The 22,516-nt window shown below is 37.5% G+C and overlaps 1 protein-coding gene across 12 annotated transcripts in view; it reads left to right on the top strand.

Moving 5' to 3' along the window:
* Nucleotides 1-22,516, top strand: part of DNM3 (dynamin 3) — a 183,812-nt gene that overhangs the window by 55,646 nt on the left and 105,650 nt on the right. For all 12 annotated transcript variants that reach the window (XR_012633697.1, XR_012633699.1, XR_012633698.1 and 9 more), the window contains one exon: nt 3,770-3,883. Coding sequence is in view for 9 of the 12 variants with exons in the window: in XM_074906854.1 (XP_074762955.1) it covers nt 3,770-3,883 (114 nt within the window). In the remaining 3 variants the exon portion in view is untranslated. The remainder of the gene's footprint in view (nt 1-3,769; nt 3,884-22,516) is intronic.

Genomic DNA, 22,516 nt, shown 5'->3' with positions numbered 1-22,516 from the left:
TGGAAGTAGCCAGCCTCGTGATTTTCACACTTGTATTTCTGTCTGCCCAGTCAAGTTCACTTATCTTGAAATCATCTTTCAAATACTTATTTTAAAGAAATTGTACACTTTCTGATTTTCAAATGTATTTTTTCTACAAATACCTTATTTGATTTAATGGAATGAATAAGTCACACAGCAATACATAAAATGTACCTATTGTGTCAAATCCTGCTTTCCTGTTTATCCATGAAGTGGTGGAGAGTAAGAACAACAGAAATGGTTTGGGTTTTGTGCAGCTGAACTATCAGAAAATTACTTCCTTCTGGCTTGTTCATGTGCATTCATACCGTCTAAGTTTCATTTTTCAGACACCCAGATTAGGTATCAGGACCCTGAAGGAAGGAACTGTGTCATCTCTTGTTCATCCTGTACATGGAGTCTAACTACCGGTCAGAATATTGTCTTCACTAGCTTCTGGCAATGCCCATATTTTTCACCTTCCTGAAGCTCATAACTCATGTCACTAATATCCGGTTCACACGGAGTGACATTTAGAAATATGATAGAAAATACTGAAATGGATCTATTTAAATCTAACCAACCAGAAAATGTACTAGTGAAAACAAGAATGAAGCACACTAATTTTTCAAGCTGAAATATGAAAAAACATAGCTAATGCAATACTTTAAAAAACACACCCCCCCATCAGAGTTTCTTCAACTTCAAAAGTCTCTTTGAAAATCTTTGCCACTTACTGCCCATCGAAGTATGCTTATTTCTAAAGTACAGCTTGAGTTATTTTTTGATAAATTGGCTGGAGTCTGAGGTGTAATTCAGCTTCCCTGGAAAGTAAAACTATGTTGCTTAATCTCATTTTGTATTGCACTTAGATGTTGATCTGACATCTCCCTCCCCTCTGAGCCCAATGCTGGTACAATTTTGAAAGTGTAGCTTTTTGTAGTTACCAAATGTGCCTGAAAAACAGGAAAAAAATATAAAGAACATGAGGCTTACCACACTAAGCTCATCTTCTCTCTCTTGATGTTCCCTGGAACTGCTTCCAAGTATTTTGGGTAATTATGATCTGGTTTACTGTCCATCATATTTTAGGGAACACAGTACTTTCTTTTCCCAGAGGGGTATAGATAAACAGGTCTAGAAGTTTGTACGTGAAAAACACGTACCCAAGTTACTGCTACAGCCTGGTGGTGCCCTGCTCTTCATGCTATGTTGTGTGGAAATAACAGCTGCATCTAGTCCTCAGCACACAGGATTTTTGAGGAAACAACTGGCAAGTGTTTGTATTAACAAGTCAGCTTGTTTCTGTCCACAGCCAGTGATGGTTATGCATCTATGGGGAGATGTGTTGGACTGGAGCAAGACAGTCTTTTGGAGATATGTAATTAGTGTAGTTCCTACACTAGGAGTATTAAAAGCTTCATTTCTTATTAAATGGCTTGTATAGTTTAGATCTTAAAATTTTGGCTTGGTCTACTCTGAGACCTCTACCACAAATGCGTTCTTGACAGATTGAGAAATTTGACTCTTAGGAACATGCTACAAGATCTGTGGTAATGATGAAGGAAAACACTGAATGGAATAAGCTGAGAGTGCTACTTACCTTCTCTTTTAAGTGTTCATCACCTGTAAGGTTCTTGAACATGCTACTGAGGTATTTCTTACTGGTTTGTTTCTAGAAAGCACCTCTTTATACCCACTGTGACATCTGCCTTCAAATCTTTTACCCTAAGATATGTCCAAACCAGTTTTCAGTAGCGTGCTGGCCCAGCTTCCTGTGCTTCCTTATGTGGATATGTGCTTTATAGGGAGCATCACAGTATTTTTGATCGCAGACAGCATGGTTCAACAGCATCCTCTTATTTCAGTTTGTCATGGGAATAACTACCTTTGCACATTTGCAGTGAAGCGTTTACTCTGCTTTACAAATATAGCTGACCTTGTTGTGGAGTTAAGTTCAGGTGGTTGGGAAACCTTAATTTCCTGGAATTTTCCTAAAATTCCTTTCATTTGCATTTGTGTAGTTCAGTGCAGAAAAAAATTAAATTAGCTTGGTTCCAAAACTTGTTCTGTGGCAGCTGCCTGAAGGCCAAGTACACTGGCTATATGTGCATGTTGCTTGTTCCCTGTTAAAAGCTTAGTTCAATAAACATCATAAAATAAAATGAGGATTTGAGTAATCAAGTTCACCATTATGTTTCCCTTGTATTTGGAGAGCATTCCATGTCTATTTGTACTCAGTAGTGCCCCTCCTCCACTTCTTTTGTCCTGCCCAATGAACATAAATATAAAAAAACCCCAAACTAATCAAACAAAACTTCTGCAGAAACATTTGTTGTACAGGCTATTCCATCTAATCTGCTTGTGCTATACCATTGAGTCTCTCTACAGTAGTTATGGTCAGTTCTCTCATAGTTTACTGAATCTTCAGAACCAAATTGATGCTTTCTTAGTGATTTTCTTACAGGCTGAAAACCTGCAGACTGGTTTTGGTTCTTCAGTGGTTTTCTTACGCTGCTGGCCTGGTTGGTAGTAAATGGGAAAACATGATGATCTTAATTGAAATGGAATTGATACTCTTGGATTATGTGCATTACCAATACTCTTAGCAGCTTTTCAGGTGCAACTTCTGATCTCTTTGTTTAGTTATGAAATGTAACTTAGTTCCTTGCTCTGTGCAATACTAAAGGTGTTTTTCAGGGAGTTTATGTGAATGTGCATGCTGAACGGGAGTGAATTCTGATTCTGAAACTTTCATAGATGACAATGAATAGATGACAAAATATTGATCGATATTTTCCTCTGGTTATCTGTTGATACTGGAGTTACTAGTCTTGTAAAGTCCTATGAGAGGAATGTTACAGTTGTGTATTTCTCTCAAAGCAAAAGGAAACTCGTGTTTGATCACACAAGTCCATGCTTGTGGGACTTGAGAGAGTTCTGAAGAATTTCTCTGAGCACTTCTATATGATCCATAAACCAGTTCTCATGACAATTGTCTCTTCTTTGCCACTGGAGTTGTTTCATTCCTCCTAAGTTTTCTTTTGTCCCTCTTTCTCTTTGTGTGATGTAGCCTTCTGGCCTTAATATTTATATGTATGCTGTTCCCATCTTTGGCTTGTACTTACTTTATGAAGTTCTGCTTTACCCATTTTTCTCCTGATTTTTTTTTGCTGCCTTAGGTATTTGTTTCCTCTTTTCCTCTTCTACATTATGAGGAGAAAATAGCTTTCATATACCTCTCCTAACCACTTCCTACCTTAATTTCAAATTAACTGTAGATCTGCCCACTTTGTTACTTAATTCAACCCCTTCTGAAAATTCCCAATGCGTGCCAGAAGCCACTTGCTTTGCCAGAATCTAAGGGCTTTTTCTGGTATTCAACTTTACAAATGACCTTGACAATTAGACTAGAACAGAACAGTCATATATAAAGTTGTATGGACTTTTACAATTTGTTATTATACAGCAAATAAATATCTTCAAGTTTACACTATCCTTGATGAAGTTATACATGCTGTAAGTACCATACAATATAATAATATTTAGGCTTCTCCTTCTCCAGCCTTTTGAATGAACTGTATTCACTTTGTTAATTTTTTTTTTCCTTGAATGATAGGTACCCGCAAAAACTCTTGAATATGCCAGAGACTGAAAAAATGTGCCTGTTTTTATTTAGTAATTCTTTATTTGAAAGAATGAATGCAACAGCAGGATTATGTCAAGTGTGTAATGAACTAAACTTGTGCCTGACTGCACCTCTGCACAGGTAATCCGGAAAGGCTGGCTGACCATCAACAATATTGGCATCATGAAAGGAGGATCCAAGGAATACTGGTTCGTTTTAACTGCAGAAAGTTTGTCCTGGTATAAAGATGATGAGGTAAGGAATGAAGAACTTTTTTTCTGTTGGGGGGAAAAACCCCAGTATTTATTCACTTTTCTGATAGCAGCTTAAAATATTAAATCAGCTTCTACAGACTTGAACTGTAAGAATCTTCTAAGGTTTTACCTGTGTTTTGTAAATTTTCTGCTTTTGATTCATGGAGAATGCTGACCCTCTAAGACTTCTGTTGAAATGTTGATAACATGAATACAGGGTGTTGTGTGGGGTGGTTTTGTTTGGGTTTAGGTTTACTTTTTTCCTCTCTTCCTGTGGTTTCCACACATTGGTCTAAAAAAAGAAAAGCAAGCCTGTTTTGGAATGGTTTGGTTATTGTCCTATGCCTGTTCAGATTGCTCTTGCACATCTACAATAAGTCTAGGTAAAATTACTTCTAAAAGTAACTACAGCAGTTGATTTAATGATAACAATTGTTCTCCATCCTCATATTCTGAGAGGATGAAAAGCCTGTCTGCAGAGTTCTGTGACTGGTTGGTGCGAATTTTCAAATATGACAAAAAAATGCACCTTGGTAAGAAATGTCACTGCTGCTGAGTAAATATGAGGTGAATGATATGAGAAATGGAAGAAGCATTTCTGTGATGAACAGGACATCAAGGTTGTTTACTTTCTTGAATATGTTGTTAGGTGGCTTGTCTGTTCTGTTTAAATATTTTTCCAACAGTGTTGGTAATGACACGTGCTATCCAAAACTCCATCAGTTTTGTTAATTTTTGAAGGTTAAAATGGAATTACTGTGTGCACTATCAGCCTTGCAGTAAAGCCCTTGTAGGGTTTTTTTAAGGTTTATGTTGGTTTTCTTAGAAAAACTGGGCTACAATTTTTTTAAAAAAACCTGTTTTCAGATTTTTTTTTTAAGTTAAATGTTTTCAGCAAAACTTTAGTGATTTTTAGGGTGAACCAGTTCACTGGATGAAGGAGGCACAGGTAAAGAGAGTTTTAAATGAGCTCTAAAACATCACTTAATCTTTCCATCTTATTTTAAGTAATAATCAAAACACTGGCTTATCTCAGCAAAACAGGGACCTGATTGATGGGGTCTGTGCAGACAATTCATATTCTTTTAAACCTCAATATTTCGCTGCAGTGGATTTTCTAGAACCGCTGGGTAGGGGTCCTGCACTGCATGTACATAAGCCAGAGTTTTGCCGAGTCCTGCGAATCCAGAATGTGGTACTTGTCATAGGTAGTTACTTCAGTAATACAGTGGCTGGGGAAAACTGCGCTGGTCAGTAGTGTTTTTTTCCTGAGTCAGTAGCCATTTTGGGATAGACCTCAAGATTGAGGGACAAATTAGGTTAATCATGAAGATTTTGCCCCTTGCCACTTTATTTAAGACTTAAAAGGATTCACATGAATTTACTGTAACAGGAAAATGAGTGTGTGTCAGACAGAGGGGAGGAGCAAAGTGGTAAGTGTCAAGAGGGAGAGTTTTATTTTCAGATTACTGAAATATTATTTGAAGCATTTTATTGCAATGACATAAAAATGAATTAAATGCAAAGGTGGTGTTATGAATTTTAAAATTTGAAGCTGTTGGTTTTTGTGATCTATCTTGAAACTACTGGAACTTGTCTTAAATTTGGTACCTGTAACTAAAATAAGTGATGCGGTGAGATTAGCACCCCATGCTATGTTCTATCTTAAGCACTTGGAGGTGCATCTAAGGTGTGCTGTGGCAATTTTTGAGGTAGCTTTAGTGTTGCTTTTTTGAGTCTGATCTTTGTTCAGTGTGCAATGTAAAAAATCCTGAAGATATCTATGGAATGTCTTCTGCTATGCAACTTAAAAATAAATTGTTTTGATAGTGTGCTTGAGAGTGTCACCTGGGAATCTCAGAATGGTATGTGGAGGGAATTGGTTGCTGTCTGATTTCCATATGCATTTCTTAAACTGTCTCTTAATTACCAAGCAGTTGTGTTTTGGGAGTCATGAAAATACCAGTAGTTCATTCAGGCCAATATGGGAGATCGCTCAGGAATTTTTTAGAGTGGTAAGAAAAGATAGCAGTACAATATTCTATGCTTTGCTTGTGGAAAAAAATTCCCTCTTAAGTACAGATTTGCTGTTTAATTTGATTATTCTGTCTTGGGAAAGTGTTCACAAGGTTATGTTGTTTTGTTGTGTTTTTTTTTCTTTTCTGGGCCTTTCTCAGTAGGACTTAAAAAAATTAAGCTCTGCATTAGATACTTTCGGAAGGTGGTCAAAGGTACAGCTCGTCCATTAGGTTAATCAAAAGACCAGTGACTTTTTTCAGAAACAGAACTACTGGCTTCTCAAAATAAAACAGCAGATATTTGATCTCCTGGCTGAATTCCAGTTTTTATAATTACATTTTGTCTCCTTAAAATGTTCTCCTCACTTTCAGCTTGGTTTGTTGGTTGTCACATCCTGTTCTCAGATGATTATTGAAATGGCTGCATGCTGTTGTATTTTCACCCTGGTAAGATATGTAGTCTTCAGTGATGTGTGAAGTGATACCCATGTTTATGTGTCTGGACTGTGCCTGGGCTCAGTATGGCTGTGCACACTCTGAGGTCATAGGGAGTTCAGATCCCCGTGCCTCCCACCTGGGCTGGTCACTTCTGCATTCCTTGCACAGTAGCAAGAGCCTCTTCATCACAGCTGCAGCAGAAGATGCAGAAAGTCAGGTCTCACCTTCATTCTGCCACAGTGTTGAGCTTGTTCCCCCTGCTCCTCTACCCCTGAGTAAGGAATGTTAGAGCAGCTTGCATACCCATGAGCTCTGACAATGTACTTCACAAAGCTATAGTGCTTGCTAGGAACTCTAGGGCTGTACATACCCCTCTCTAGTGTAAACTGAGCCCTTTTTCTGTAGTCTACAATTTACTCTGAGTTGAAAATCACTCTCTGAATGCAAGTGGTTGCTTGCTAGTGCCATTAGAAGGATGTAAATTATTTTCTTTATTTGTGAGCTGCAGCTTTTCTAAATAAAGAATTCACTGTGGAATGCATTTTGAAGCAAGTTACTTTGGCAAAAGATTTCAGAATTTGTTGTATGATATCAGTATTACAAAAGAAATGATTGGTTTCTTGACACGGTTCTGTTACTTCTCAATCACAACAGGATTTTATTCCTGATGAGATGGGAATCAGTGCCCAAGAATGCTTTTTTAGGCTTATAAATATGGAAATACCAAGCTAATGTTTGAACAGTGTGGATAAAGCAGTTATAGTATCAGTTACCTGAATGCTAATCTGGATTATTTCTGATCTTGCATGCAGTTGCTTGTGTTTACAATATTGGTGAGTGACCAGAACCATTATTTTGTGCTTTTCCATTTGCTTAAAATCAAGCAAGAAAAATCCTGTGTGCCACTTTAAGGCTGTTGTAAATAAGTGCAAGGTTAGCACATTCATCGACCTCACAAATAAGAGTGTTCATTCATAGAGTATTCCATGTAATACTAGCTAAAGTATTATAAGGCATACCTACACACACACAAAAAAAAAATTAAAAGCATTTTAGTTCTCATTTGTTACTGCTTTAAGTAGTGAAAAAAGCTGTAAGCTTTTGTGTTAAGGTTTATTTGAGAGTCAACCTGCAAATTTGAAGTTTGTGAATTAGCCACTTCTACGTTAGGATAAAATGGACTTTGGGAATGTGGAACACTATTCTAGCTTGGGAATCAAAAAGGTCTTTGTTGTAAACGGAGGGATGCTGTTTGTAAAGTGGTGTAAAGAATGTGATCTCATTCTTTCTAAAGCATCCAGAGATTTCACTGGCATTATTGGTGTGCAAAGGCTGTCAAGCTGGGCTCTAGGAGAAAAACTTCTAAAAATGTGAAATTTACATTTGTTAGAAAAATTCCCTTTAGTCTTATTTCCAGTTAAAATATTTCCATTTTATACATCCATCTAGTGATAGATGCAGTTTGTATTATAATTTCACAGTTCATTCCCAATTGTAAAATCCTGTGTGGTTTGGGAAGGAGATATGAAAGTAAGTGAGAAGGTGAGAGAGTGGAAAGGAGTGAAGTTACTCTAAGGTCTGATATTGTCTGTTTATAGAATTAACTTGCCACAAAGCAAGCTGCTCTTGGCTTCTGTGGCTAGCAGGAATGTTAGTGATTTTTATACCAACAATAACATAATAATGAGTTGCTTGAGCTACGCCTGAGAAGTAAATGGGAGGACGAAACATACAATGGTGCTGCAAAGCTGCGTATAAACAAAATTTACTGTTAGTGAGTTAATGAGAACAACTAGGAAAAGAGTACTATAGGAAGCACAGTAAAAATTTCAGCAGTGGGTTTTATTGTATTTTATAGGCAGTGTTGGTTTGACTCTAGGTGGGTTGCAGTACGCGGCTTAGTTACTGACCGGCCGTCTGAGATCCAGAGTGACTCTTGGCTGGAGCTGTTGGTGAAGATGCTCTGGTGTGTCAGAGCGGTTTCCCACTGGCGACTGTACCTCAGGCTGGGTTGTCATGCGACTGCCTGTCTGTGCCTGCTGTACAGGTGAGAGGATGTTCTGCACAGCAAGTGTAGACAGGCAGACACATGACAACTCCGTCCAGCCAGTCCCTTGGAGCCATCACCGCTGGTGCGCAACAGTTTGTACCATTCCAGTTTGGGGGACTTTGGGGGGAACACACATAACAGAATTAAACTTTAAAACATTGGGAGCTGTAGAACAAGAACAGAACTTGATTTTATTCAGAAAAGAAGCATTTTGGTACATCAGTTAATATCACTGTGCTGACATGTATCAGAGATACGATTTCAACAGACTGGTCACACTGCACATTTGGAAAAACAAAAAGGATTGAAGTCATAGTTTATTTTATATGCAATTCGCACAGGATTTTGCCTGCATATTGTACTTGCACATAGTAATTTAACCAGATGTTTTTACTCTTCTTGGAAGCACAGAAATACTGCAGTTCAAGATAAAGGATATGTTTATACAGTACATAGTTTCTAGGAGCAGATAAGTACAATAATCTTGCATGTTAAAAATAAAAATCTTTCTGTGTAAATGGAGGAAACTACTTACACATTAACCCAGTTAAGGAGAATGTGCTGGAAAGGAAACTGGTTGCATTTTATATCTATTTTGCTAGTATATTGACGCTACACACATGATATTTCTTTAGTATTTTTCTTTGCATATTATTATTTAGCTTTCTCTCAAAATCTCTACTTTGTAGGAAAACGAAACTTTGTAGAACTTCAGTAAATTTTTTCAGTTAAATATAGACTATGCTATAGATAAAAAGCATGCAAATAGCATCATTTCATACCACAAGATGTGCTGCTTTGCTAGACTTTCCTGTATATAGAATACATACAGTAACTGTAATCCAATTTAACAGTGACATTTGTAACACCATTGAGGTATTGTTTCAAAAGTGTAAAACACATTGGAAGCTTAAAGGGGGAAAAAATAATTGTATTACTTTTCTATACAGATAAATGATTCTGTTTTTTAATGGTGTTTTTAAACCACTGTTGCTCGCTAGTGCCTCCATAGGTAAGCAACAAACTTGTGCTTTCAAACCCTTCTCAAACATATCCCATACAGAATAGCAGCAAAACACTTAAATTCCATCCTGAAAACTGATTATAAAGCAATGAGTTTATGGAAAGGCTGAAGGTATGGATAGTGTTGAATTTTTAAATTAAACCGATTAATAAATTAATACGTAATTATACATGTGTTCTAGCTCTACATCACTATTTTGACATAAAGAAAAAGATGCATTTTAGCTAATATACAAGTTGGAGTGTACAAAATAAGTTTATCAATTACATGAATAAAATTCTCCTTGAGCTTAACAAGATGGAATAAGATGTCTTAAAAAAAAATTAAGCATAATTCATGACTAGCTAAGTCACACATGAAAAATTAATTCCAAGACATTAAATATTCTTACTTTGACTTTATAATATGCTTACTTACATTTTTGTAGCTTTAAGTAAAATTTTAAGTGTATGCTTCAAGTTGGCATGTTTTCCTACCCACTTAACCATTTTGGAGAAAAACAAAAGTGGCAAATTAGAAGTACTTTTAAAACAATATAAACCACTGCTTGTTTTGTAGATTTCATCAAATTTTAGTATCTGCGTTTAGTTGTTAAATCAAAAGTCTTTAGTCTGGGAGAAAATTAGGTCTCAGTTTCTGTTATGGATCCTTCCTGAAATAGCAAAGAATTGTACAGTAAAATTCCATTGGCAATCTGTAGTAGAAAAGGATTGGAAGAACAAAAGTATGCATTTTAATAGGTTGTCTGTTAACAACTATCAGGGAAGTTATGCTGGAAGTAAAAGTTCTAAGTGAAAAGATTGTGTAGTCTTTCTAATAACTGTATACAAGGAGAATTAATCAAGCAATCAGCGAAGAGCTTTACGTCTTGAACTGAGGCAAATTTATTTTGCCTTCCACTTAGTTCACTGGGTACTAATAACAACTGAATAGTTATCTCCACTTGGTTCTTATTTAAAAACGGATATTCCTTGAAATTGTAGTTGATTAGCTGAAAGGGCTTAACATTTTTGGGTGCTGTATCTGTTGGATTCATTCAGTCAGTAAAGGGCTTGAGATTACTTTAGAATACTCATAACCAAAAAAAATGTCATCTCAGGTTTGTCAATATTATACAGAGACTTATATTAAGCTTCTGACTTTAAATATTGGTAGCTTGGAAATTGAGTGGAGAGTTGTATTCTCTTCAACTGTGATCAGGACTTTTTGTTTAAGGGTAGGTTGTTATTTTTAGATTATGTTTTGCAATGCAGCTTAAAATGTACCGAAGTACAGTAGCATTATTCAGGAAAGTTTCATTCTTAACTGTGGCATTTCCTGACTTTTTGTAGGTTTAAACCTGACCCTTAATATTATTTCAATTTAGACTTTTTTAAAAAAAAAAAGCAGTATAGTTCAGGAAGCAAAGCCTTTTGCAAGTAAGAGTGAAGTTATGCTCTTGATTAAAATTTATTATTTTAAAAAAAACCCCAACACAGTAGGATTTAGATTTTTTGTTTGTTTTCCAGTTAGCCTAACAGATTTTGATTAAAAGATGATAATAATTTAACATTCTATTTGGAAGTTTGGAATTTTTATGCAAGTATTTTGCTATTTTGGTTATAATATTTTCCAATGATACTTGGGTGGTCTGCGGAAATGTCCGTGAATGCACGGTGATAGTACAGAAAAGGGGGTAAGGAGCGTGGAGAGAACAGCAGTGTCTTTTAGTCTTCTGAAAGTACAGATGTGTTTAAATAGCACTGGTAACGGTAATACAGAAGATAACATGCAACTTAATGATAAGGCAGAAAAATGTCAAATGACATGGTTTTTTAAAAGTAACTAGCTTTTTTCACATTTGGATGCAGATTTGATCTATATTTATTTCTGTAAAGTTGACTTCCCCCACCCTTCTTTGCTTTTTTCTTTTTTTAAACATGAAAGGAATATATAGAAAAGTTTTGAAATATTTTTCTTCCTCTTCCCTATTTAATTTTGTTGAATGTACTAAAAAGTTATGCTTGTTAAAGATGAAAGTACATCCCTTATATCGAAACACTCACCTATTTTAAATGTTCATAATGGCTTCAATTTGCTTTTCCTGGTTTTGTGCATTCTGTGTTAATATGAACTGTATCGTTTAGTTCATACAGCAGGCTTAAGCATTAAGATCGTCCTGGTTTTACAGAACTCTCACCATGGTTTATTATGCATTGGATCCTGCTAATGTTTTTAGTCTTTGCAAAAAGTAATGTTTGGCTTTTTTGTTTTTTTTCCCTCTTGAAATATTTGTGTACAGCTATCTTGCGTTAGTTGACATGCATATTTAAAACCTCTTGTTTTATAAATATGGAAATCTTTTCTGTACTATTATGATCAACTAGAACTTGTTTCAACTAAAACAGCAGTGTTTTAAGAACCGTAGGATCATTTAACTCACTTTGAAAATGTTTTGATTACTGACTTGAAGTAGATATACTTCCTTATTCATTCCTAACAATACAGCCTTTCTTTCCCTATCTGTTGCTTTCCACACGGCATTCCCCCTTACCCCCCCCTTCCAAGCCCCATGCCAAGGGGGCCTCCTAGATCTCAGCCTTACAGTCTAAAAATGTAACTTTGAAGAGTCATGGGTGTATGGGAGGGGAATCACTTCCTAAATTCAGAAAGGTCATTTAAAATAAAGATTAATGCAAATAGTGGACTAGAGATAAGAGAAACACCAGTTCCTTATGTTTTCATTGTCCTTGCTTATTTAGCAAAAGTTAAGGCAGACAATCTTTTAACAGTTTTTTCACTGAGAGCCTATTATTGACTGGGTAACAATACTTACTTTCTTAATTTCTAGAACAGAATTGTAAAAAAATAAAAGTAGCTATACAAGTAAGCAGTAGGTAGAAAAAAATACTTGCAAGTGATGATCATATTTCCCTTGAAAGCATATCTGAGCAAGTTTATTAAGAAGATTTTAAAACCTTTTCCTACCACTTAGATTTTAAGTCATAAAACTTTTCAGTTTTTCTATGCCTAAAACAGCAATCATACTTAGAGATTGAGCAATATTACTGCAAGTTTGAATCTGGTTCCTTTCCTTGAATTTCTTCCTGTCTCTTCAGATTTTCTATTAATAACTACATTTAACTGTGTGTTGTAACTCCACTTTAAAGTAGAATGAGAATAAAAATTCCCTTTACTCATACTATAATAGATTAAAATCCACTAATTTAATCTTAAAGATAATTTTCCGTGAAATAACGGAAGAGAGGGTGAATAACCTGTAAAGTGTATATATACATTGAAAAAGAATTTTTAGTTAAAAAACATAAGTTTTGATGGGAGACTAAGGGAAATGACAGTGCTAATTCTTGCTTTGTAGGCTTTAAGGCAGCCAGTATAGGCACAGTCACACTAATGCTACGTGACCATCTCTCCCCAATAGGACTTCCATTGATTATTGAAGGAGCAATGAAAAAGGTAATAATAATATAAATAATTTAAAAACAATTGTACAGAATTAAGGCTGTTCAAAATAGAACAAGCATTCTGCAAAACTGAATGGTTATAATACTAATGGCTGCATATTTATGCTCATTCTTTTTATAGTATAGCTATTCAAAGCCTTCCTGGCAATAATGAGCACCATATAGATGGGATTTTTTTTCCGGTTGCAGTAGTTTGTTACTAGTGTTAACTTTAGGAGAGCTGACTCTAGAGTTTGGCTGGTATCAAATTGCAGCCCAGACTTTTTGTATTATTTTGTCCGTGGGGATTTCATTCAGCCCGAGGGTTTTTTTTCCCCTACCAGGACAGCTGGAAATTCACCAAAGCAAACTTCTGCATTCGTTTACAAATTCCATTTTTATCAGTGGGATTCAGGACAAAATAACATCATTTTGAATATTAGAAGAAATATCAGCAATGGAAAGTATACATCAGAGCGGCAACAATCAATCAGTGCTGATCAATTATAGGCGATGGCCAGCCAGGTATCGGCATGGAAAGCTGTTTGTTCCATTTTATTTATTGGTTTTTTTCCATCACATCCTGAACTTTCAGAGGTAATTTTTCCTGACAATCAAAGATTTTGTATATTACACGGCTGAAACCTAGCATGGAGTAGTCATAGATTTCCTATGGTTTCCCTCCCAGTTTTCATTAGCACATATAGGTTTCTTTGCAAAGAAGTTTCAGCTGCATTTAAAAATCTAAGTACAGTTCTCCCAAAGGTGATATATTTTACAATAATTTAAAATAATATTCATGCATTCTTTTCTATTACTTTATTACTTTAAGAGAAAATAATTTCTTAAAATTGATCTTCAGATCATAGTTCACAACAGGAGCTATTCAGAATACATATTTCTAGCAAGCTTTTCCTGCATTTAAAAAAAATATATACTCCTTAAATATTTATATTGATTGCTACAAGTAAAAAAAAATTATTAAATTTACCTTTTTAGTTTGTGGGGGGGGAAAAAAGCTTTATTTTAAATTAAAAAAAAAAAAGACCGACTTTACTCTTGTACACTTCTCTAGGTAGTATACCTCTAGGCAATATACCTCTCTCATTTCTTGCATAGGTTTTAGTAAACCATCAGAGCTCCATCTTTCTTGCAGTGATGACTGGAGGAAGGGGGGAGGGGAGTCACCTAGGTTCGCCAGGTCATAGGCCAGGTGTTCTTCCAAAGTAGGCCTTACCAGAATGTCTTCCCCGCTTTATTCTGAAGTCCTTCTTTTTCACAGTGTCCCTTAGCGTTTCTTATTCCCTAGTGTGCAAAACCTGTGAAGAAAAATACTGTATATGAGATCTGAAAGGAGCAATAACTGTCTTCTCCTTGGCAATAGCAAAACTTGCGTCCCCAATAGTCCATGCCGCTGCTTTCCCTTGCCCAGTCTAACCAATGTGCAGACTACTGTACAACAGCATTGTCCTGAACAGGTAGTCTGAACACTGGGGCGACGGAGCAGGATCTCCGGACGCGTCTATTTATTTATTTTAAATCCTCTTTTAGTCTCGGGGAAAAACTGCCTTCCTGCATCACGGGTTGTGCTCGGCTCTCCCTCACACTCTGCAGCACTCACTGAAACACACTGAAGTGCTGTGATTTCCAGTCTTGACGTGGCACATTTGCAGCAGACTGGGGATCTGGCAATGAATTTAGGACCAGGAAAAGGGGGAGGGCTGGGCCTGAGAGTCCATATATGGGATGATGTCACCCTGGGGAGGTTTGGGTATGCACTGTGCCGCTGGTGAGACCGCTAGAATTGCCTGCTCTCAGACATGGGTCTGTGTATAAAATGGTACCAGATGTTTTAGTGTAATGTTAAGCAGTCATTTCATCTTCAGGCCAGATTTTTTTCTTCAACTGGGCAGGAAGTGGGCCCCAGTATGGAAAAGCTGTAAAAAGTCAAGATGTACAGTTTCACTGCAGCCAACGGAGAGCGAGTTAATGTAGACTCAGAATTAGTTGTTTTGTGAAGACTGAAAAACCGAATTTATAAAAAGGATTCTGCTTGGGAAGCTAATGCAACAAGCCAGGGTTTATTTTCTTTCTTTTTTTAATGACTCTAGTTGTGCTTTTCTATTTTGGCATTTCAGACCAAGAAAAGGGCAAATAGGTTCATTTTTTCTTGGAACTGTCAGCGGCATGCAGGCTGCCGAGACTTGAACAGTAATTAGAGTTACTTCCTGAAAGTGAAGCCCCCATGAAAAGTCTGGAGAAATGTTCTTTGTCATAGCCTCTACATGAGTAATTAGTTCCACATGTGGCCTTCCTATTTCCCTTCAGCTATTTTGGCTGGCTGGTTGAATACTTTGCTATAGCTCAAGACTTAAAGAAGCTTTAAAGTTTTCATTTCAAGCATCCACTGTGAAAATAGCTATTTCTGGTGTCATAATAAATTGCTTCTGGTAGATCAGTGCTATTAGGCCTGGCATTGTTTTTCACTGGTAACCCTGCTGGTCCCATTTTTCTTTTAATGGTGCTTGGTGGAGTTATCCTGCTAAATTTTATCTTTGATGTTTACCAGATCTATTGAATTTTGCCAAGTATGACTTTACCGTAGATTTTAAGATATTCTCCCCACAGGCAACTATCTTTGTTCTCCTGTAAACTTTTTCTTTGTTACTTGTGCTGTTGAATCTAAGTGTTACACTTGGTGGTTTTGGTTTTCGTTTTTTTTTTTATCTGCTTTAGATCATGGTCTAAAACAACAACTACCATATCCAGTTAGCTTTTCGGAAGTCAAACCTGGAGGTGAGTGTGTATAGGTCTGTATACGCACTATATGGAATTATTGCCAGTAGCTCTTTTTCTGCCTAGAAGCCTGAGGCAAATGTTAGTATTGGGAGTATATTCTGAAAGGTAGATCTCCACCAACTTCCTGGATAGGAATGTATGTAAATCTAAAGGTGTGCTGTGAGCTCTGTGTCCTAAATAACTTATGTGTGATTTGGTTCTTCATAGGTTCTGTGAGAGCCATAGCTCCTAGAGGCATGCACAGGGCAGGCTGCAGAATGCTAACTGCAGTGAGAATGAATGCAATAAACTTGGATGTCGGGGAAGTTGGAATCGGAGTCTCAGACCAATGAAAAGTGACCTTCAGGCTGCTTTGTGGTGGTGGCAGGCCAAGTTCTGTGTGTCTGTTTCAGATTGTGTCCGATTCTACTGTTTGGATCCCAGTGGGCTAGTGTGTGTCCAAGCAGTGATTGGTGGGGTTTCCTTTTTAATTAGAGAAGGTAGAGATTTGGAGAAGCTATAGAAAGAGACTTAATGTGCAGAGTTCTTGGCTTCCTTAGAAACAGGAGCAACACATTGCTGTAACGGAGAAAGTAGAGCACGCCATGGTTAAAATCAGGAGGGCTCCTTTTCTGCATATCACTGCATGGGTAGGAGTTGGCTTTTGTATTATATTCCCTCTTGGCACTTGCCTTGTGGAGGAAAACGATTTTGGAAAGATTGAGTAGTGAGAGATTTTTGTGAGTGGGACCCTCAGTATAGTGGGTCAGATTTTCCCCAGTGAGGAACCATTAGAGATTAATTGCTGCATGTGCCACCAAGAGCAAGAAATTATGTTGTCAAGAAAAGACAATGTTCCAGGGATCTTCTTTCCATACCAGCAGAAGGGGAGGTATGCTGAATAAAACAGGAGGCAATGCGTTAATGAGCCAAGCAGGCTTAGGGACTGAGGGAAGTGAAGTTTTGAATCTTGCTGTGGAGTGCAGCAGCATTAGTCTGTGAAGTTTTCCTGAGATGGTTAAATAGAACCAGAATAGCTCACCACATTGCAGCCTGGAAATTCATTCCCTGCAAGTGGTTTTTTTCCTGGCAAAAGCAGAGCTTTAGAGGAATGGAGTATAAGAGCAAGGGCTTTGGGTGCTTCTGGGTGCCCAGAAGGATGCTAAAGTCTTGTCAGGGAGAACTTTTACTATAGTGCAAATCTATTCAAATCTCTTATTCACATTTTCTTCCCTTCCTAAGGGCTGCTCAGCTAGTTACATGCATCTGTGTTAGACATTTAGACCCAGTCCCTCCTTTTCCACTTGATCTCTGTTTAGAAAGGAATAGGCCCAAAAAGCAATCGACATTTCCATTCTGTTTGATACCAAATTCGGACTATACATGAAATATTTGAAATCTTCCACTAAATAGCTCCATGGCTATGCTGTGGGATTTAAAACTGCTTCAGATCAACTTTCGAGTCTCTCAGTTGTAGTTTCTTAAATGGCAGGCTGCTTTCATGGTTGCACTAATCCTGACTCAGTTGATATCAATAATAAATTGTTACCCAGAGTTTATCCTAAATGCCTTCCAAAGGTGGTGATAAACTTTAATTTTTCATAAGTTTATCATCATGCTGACATTTGTCATGCCTACGAACTCAGCCCAATGATTAAGTTATTTTCCGGAAGCCTGAAATATTACTTGATTTTTAACTTGGAGGGAATTAAGAATTTTGAAAAGTCCAACTTCATTAATGCTTATTTGGAGGACTACCATGAAAAAGAAAGTAGCTACATTTCTGCTTGATTGTTTTCTTTTCCTGGCAGACAGCAGTGTAGTGCCAGGCCGTTCTTCATGCTGAATGGGATGGGCATCTTTGAAATGGCCCTGAAGTGTGTGGTTAGCACAGGAGGTGTATGCTTCTTGTTTGTAAAACATTCTAGGCTGTATTTACACTAGTGAAGTGGCTGAATTTGCTGCTAATGTGCATTTTTACATTAAAAGAAGTTATTGTAGAAAGTGTATGGACAGTTGTAAATTTTGTATATCTCTCTTTGAAAAGCTCTAGATACAATCGAGAGAACTATAGAACTGTAAGTGGGATGTCCGCAGCTGATAAATGAGTTGAAATAATAGCAAACAACTGAACATAGTTATTTTTGAATTTTTTGCAACAGAAAGCTTCCTGCTATGATCTAGGGTTTTTTGCACATCCAGCAATGAAGGTCAATCCTTTTCAGCACTAGATAAACAAAATCATGATTTAAGAGGATTAGAAACAGGTAGGCATAGGACACAGGAAACAGTATGGATAGGCTGTCATTGCCATCATAGCAAAAAACCCATGCAAAACTACCTCCAGGATTCTGTAGCTGAGTGAACAAAGTGAATGAAGAATTAAATGCCAATTGGAATGAACAAATGCAAAGGAGTAGTCTCAATTTGCAGAAATTCCTGAGTTTCCTGTGAAATTATGGTCACATTTATCCAGAATGCTTGGGGTATGGATGCAAGAAAGAAGATAATGTGGGGAGAGAAGAGGTGAGGGTGGAGGAAGCATCAACATGTGAGGTGAGAGTATCTGATGCTTGCTTCTATAGATTTTGTCACCTTTCTGTTAATCAACAAATATCACTGGTGGTTGGGCAAGATTTAATGCAGTCTTGCAATCCTGTTATTTCTTGGTACACTGCTGCAATTGATATTTTTTTTTTTAATTTTAATTTTCTTTTTTAGAAGGAAAAATTTGCCCCTTAGCATTTTGTTACTTTCAACCAATGCATGTAGGAATGATTTGTGCTTATAAGTAGCTGTGCCCATTGTTATAAGAACACATTACAAAGTGTGGTGCTCATTTTGAGCTTGTACCATCATCCTCATCTATTGATTGTAATGTTATTCATGATGTCTGAAAAAATTATGAGCCTGGCAGCAGTTTATCAGTGCTAACTGAAGACCTCCTTTGTTAGGGACCCCTGTATGAAGGCTATATGACTGCTAAGAGCCACATCTATGTGCTGCACAGTTTTCCGAGCAGTCTGGCCTTGGTATTGCAAGTAGTGATTGGCTCTGTTATAAATTACTTTAGTACAGTCCTGTATGTGCTGGATAATATTCCAGCCTAATGCCCCTCTGTTGGGTAGTTCCTGTGAGTAAAACATAATGGGCAGGTGAAAACTATAGCCTCTAAACCCTGTGTTCCCTGTTCCTAGTCCCTTCCCCTACCCCTTTTTCACTTGCCCCCTCTGTCCTTTTTTCCCTCCTCATCAAACTTGGATGCTTTAGTATACTTAATCTTCCTCCTACTCTGCAACTTCTCTTTCCCCAGTCCCACTTTTCTGCTCTGCATATGTGCTTGGCCTCATGCTTTGTTTGTGTTTGCAGGAGAGACATGCATGGGGAGAAAGCAGAGCTGGAAGGGGTCAGTCCAGCTATTTCGGGTGTCTAACAGAGTTGAAATTAATAACAGCTAAATTTAGGAGCGTGTGTTTCCTTCATCTTCAGTGAGCAGGGGACCACTCGGCACCTCTGTGGTGGATGCTTATAGTTAGCCAATGCTGATTTCTGCCCTTGCAGATGTGAGGAACTGAACAGGAGGTTCAGCACCGATGCCACTTTTTCTTCCCTCGTCAGCAGTCTGGTTATTTTCATCCTGGTTCTCATGTGTGCATCACTGTGTTCTGTATTTTTCATTGCCTTTCTAGCCAGTGGTCAAAGTTTACCAATGCGTAATTGGAAATGTTGGAAAATAACCAGAGTACCATAGAGCAGGAGTTATATACAGGTGACTTTGTGCTCACTATATATTTTTCAGCTTAAATTTTGTGTATGCACTCATACATGTATTTGAATATCTGAACTGATTTTTGGATAGTAAACTGTTTTGGGGAAGCTAGGTATACTCAGCACAGTGGTAACAAGGGATTATAATGAATGGCGATGTTTAGATTGCATATAGGTGAAATGCTGGGGTTTCAAGCCCAAGCCCCAAATTAAGGCTGACATATGGGTGATTCCCACAGCCCTTCACAAACGGGGGGGGGTGAGTTTACCTTTAGGCTTCCCTCCAGGGTGCGGCTGGCCCTGCAGGGAGAGCCATTGGGTAAATGAGCCTCAGGTGTCTGCATTAAGCAAATAAAGGTCAGGTGTCCCACTTGGGGATAAAAGCTGGGACCACCTGCAGGCAGGGGCAGTGTCTGTCTGTGAGGTGGATGCACTTTGCAGAGTTTCCTGTTGGGGAAGGTCCTCCTGCCTCCCTGGAACTGGGCTCCAGCCAGGTCTGGCTTTTGTAAACGTGGGCTGTGTAGAGATTCAGTATGTGGCTTCCTTGGTCTGATGTATTTGGTTTGTTGACTTGGTTGTCTCCTGTCCCTTCTATGGGAAACTGCATTTCACCATTTATTCCACCCATTGTTGGTTGTGTGGTGTCGTTGTTGGGGTCAGTGGGATTGATGTCAATTATATATAATCTGACTCATTTGTACCCCCAGTGCTCACCCATGTACTGACCCTTTTGTATCAAATACAATTTGGTTATTGGTTCATCTTTATGCTGGCTGTGTTCTTTATGCTAGGCCTAATAACTGGCAAAACAATAGGTTATTTTATTTTTGCTAAAACAAATAGCTGCCTTGTTGAATTGTTGTGGCTTAATGGGAGGTATCCTCTCTGCTGTCATGTTTTTCTTCAGGAAGAGAACAGGATATGGAATAGCTTTGACATTTCCTTAGTCATTGCTTACTCATACACAACACACAATTAGTGGAGATGCAAAATTAGCTGAGCTAAGTTAATTTTCAGAGTGGTGGTGAAGAGCATGATATGCCCTGGATTAACACTGTCTTCTTTCTTGACTGCTGTGATCTCCTCAGACTGTTCTAGCCCTGAAGCACGTTAGTGTTAAGCTTTTGGACCCATTATAAAACACAGATGCGCAGCTGAATCAAGTGTTCTTTTTTCCCACTGAGACTGAAATGATTCAGTCAGGTTACCACATCACTGGAAGATCATTGCTTCTCTTATAGATGTCAGTTCTGGTACAAAGTGATTGTAGTATTCAGTAAAGCAAAATAACTGGACAATAAAAGGCATTTGACAAAAAAGCATTTGAGTGTAGAGATGTGTTCAACCAAAGCAAAGATATATGTATCGCATAAACTCAGTGGGTTTTATTTCTTTTTTCATTCCTTTCTAGAAAAAAAAACCCCAACTCTTTGAAAATAGAACTGCCTGGGTGACCAAAAAAAAGGGTAAACTTAATAGAATTTTCTAGTTAAAAATCCTGTGTCTTGTTGGGTTTAAACTGCTGGTTTTGTCTAATTAGAATTTGGGGTTTGATTTACTCCTCAAACATATTTTTATGAACATTCTTTCTTCTGCCCAACTGAGAGACAGTTTGTTGTTACTTTTGTGGTTTTTTTCTGGCAAAAATTTGTGTTGCAGCTATTTCTACGTTTCAGTAACATAATACACTCTAGGGGCAGATCTTGGAGATCTTTGACTCTCATGAATACCAGTCACGTGAGAGCAAGTAGATGATTTATTACTTGAGTATATTTTTCGATAGTAATGCCTGGAGATTTTTTTTAGAGGGGGAAGGGGGATCAAGAAAGAGAAGGATGCAGTTGAAAGAAATTAGTGGCAAAGCAATGTTAACTCTCACCTCGGTTCAAGCCTGTGGTTTGTAATGCCAACATTGTGAATGATCCCAAAACAAAAACATCCATCCTTATCACATTTAAGAATAATCTCAAGGGAATTGTGTTGTAGAAGCAGATCTTAAAATGAACACCAGCAATATTGCTCAGGGCCTCTAAAACTGAAAGCCATTTCTTCTAGTATTTATTGTGTTTGGCAGAACTATTATCCTCTCTTTATATTAACTGCTGCATGAAGTGTCGTCTTTGTCTTGCCAAAACTCCTGTTCATAATATAATTTTTTCATAGGTTGACTTGCTTTTGATAAAGACTTAACAATAATGAGCCAGATTCTTGAATGTGAAATCAAGAGTTACTTTCCTGAGGCTCAATATAGAAATCTGTCCTTTGTGATGCAGAGATGTACGCTCTAAGAAGCGGTGACTGTCCAAGACCCTCAGTGAGCAGTATTGCTCCAACTCTGGAAATGCTTTACATGTACCCACGTAACAAAAACATTTGTTCTCTTTTACAACTCAGTTCTAAATCATGTTTCAAAGATTAATAAGTGATATCCAAGGAGTAGTCATGTGAGTCATATTTTGTTTTTTTCTGTAGTTTCCTGAAGATTTAACCACCTGCTATTACTATCCGACTTGAGTAATGTAGTCCTAGACATTTGCATTAGAATTAAGGGCCAACTTGAAAGCATTTTGATTGCTCAAAGATTTTTGAGGTGTCCTGAGAAATTCCTGCAAAATTTGAATGTGAACTAGTGAAGGCTGATGTGCCCAGGCATAATTTACATATTTAATCTCTTGGGGAGGTTGTTTTTTGAAAACATGTGAAATAGAAGTTAATAAATCAACAGAATGTAATTCTTTTTATTACAGAATCCCTGATATTTATATTTGCTCACTATTTATCAATGTTTCCCCAGACAAGAGGTTTCAGAATGACTCATTATCATTCCCCTGTATCTTCCAGTTAAAAAGAACAAGAAATTTTTACTTGTCACTTGAGCTTCCATAGCCAAAAAAGAGGTGGTGTCCTGCTTTCATGGCAGTATGTTTTGGTTATTGTTAGTTAACCAAGGTATGATTTATCAGTTTACAGTCCTGATAAAGTTGAGGTGCTAACAGATTTTCTCTGTTGTTTACTTCACCTGATTACTAATAAAGTTTTAGTGCTTTGCCTTAGCTGTTGCTTTACATGCAATACAAAAAAATGTGTGTTTGCTGTGGCTTCGCTAAAGTCTTAT

This window comes from Athene noctua, chromosome 5 (assembly GCF_965140245.1).
Source record: "Athene noctua chromosome 5, bAthNoc1.hap1.1, whole genome shotgun sequence".
Classification (NCBI taxonomy): Eukaryota; Metazoa; Chordata; class Aves; order Strigiformes; family Strigidae; genus Athene; species Athene noctua.
The sequence above is the reverse complement of the archived record's forward strand: the minus strand, read 5'-3'. Positions and strand labels throughout refer to the sequence as shown.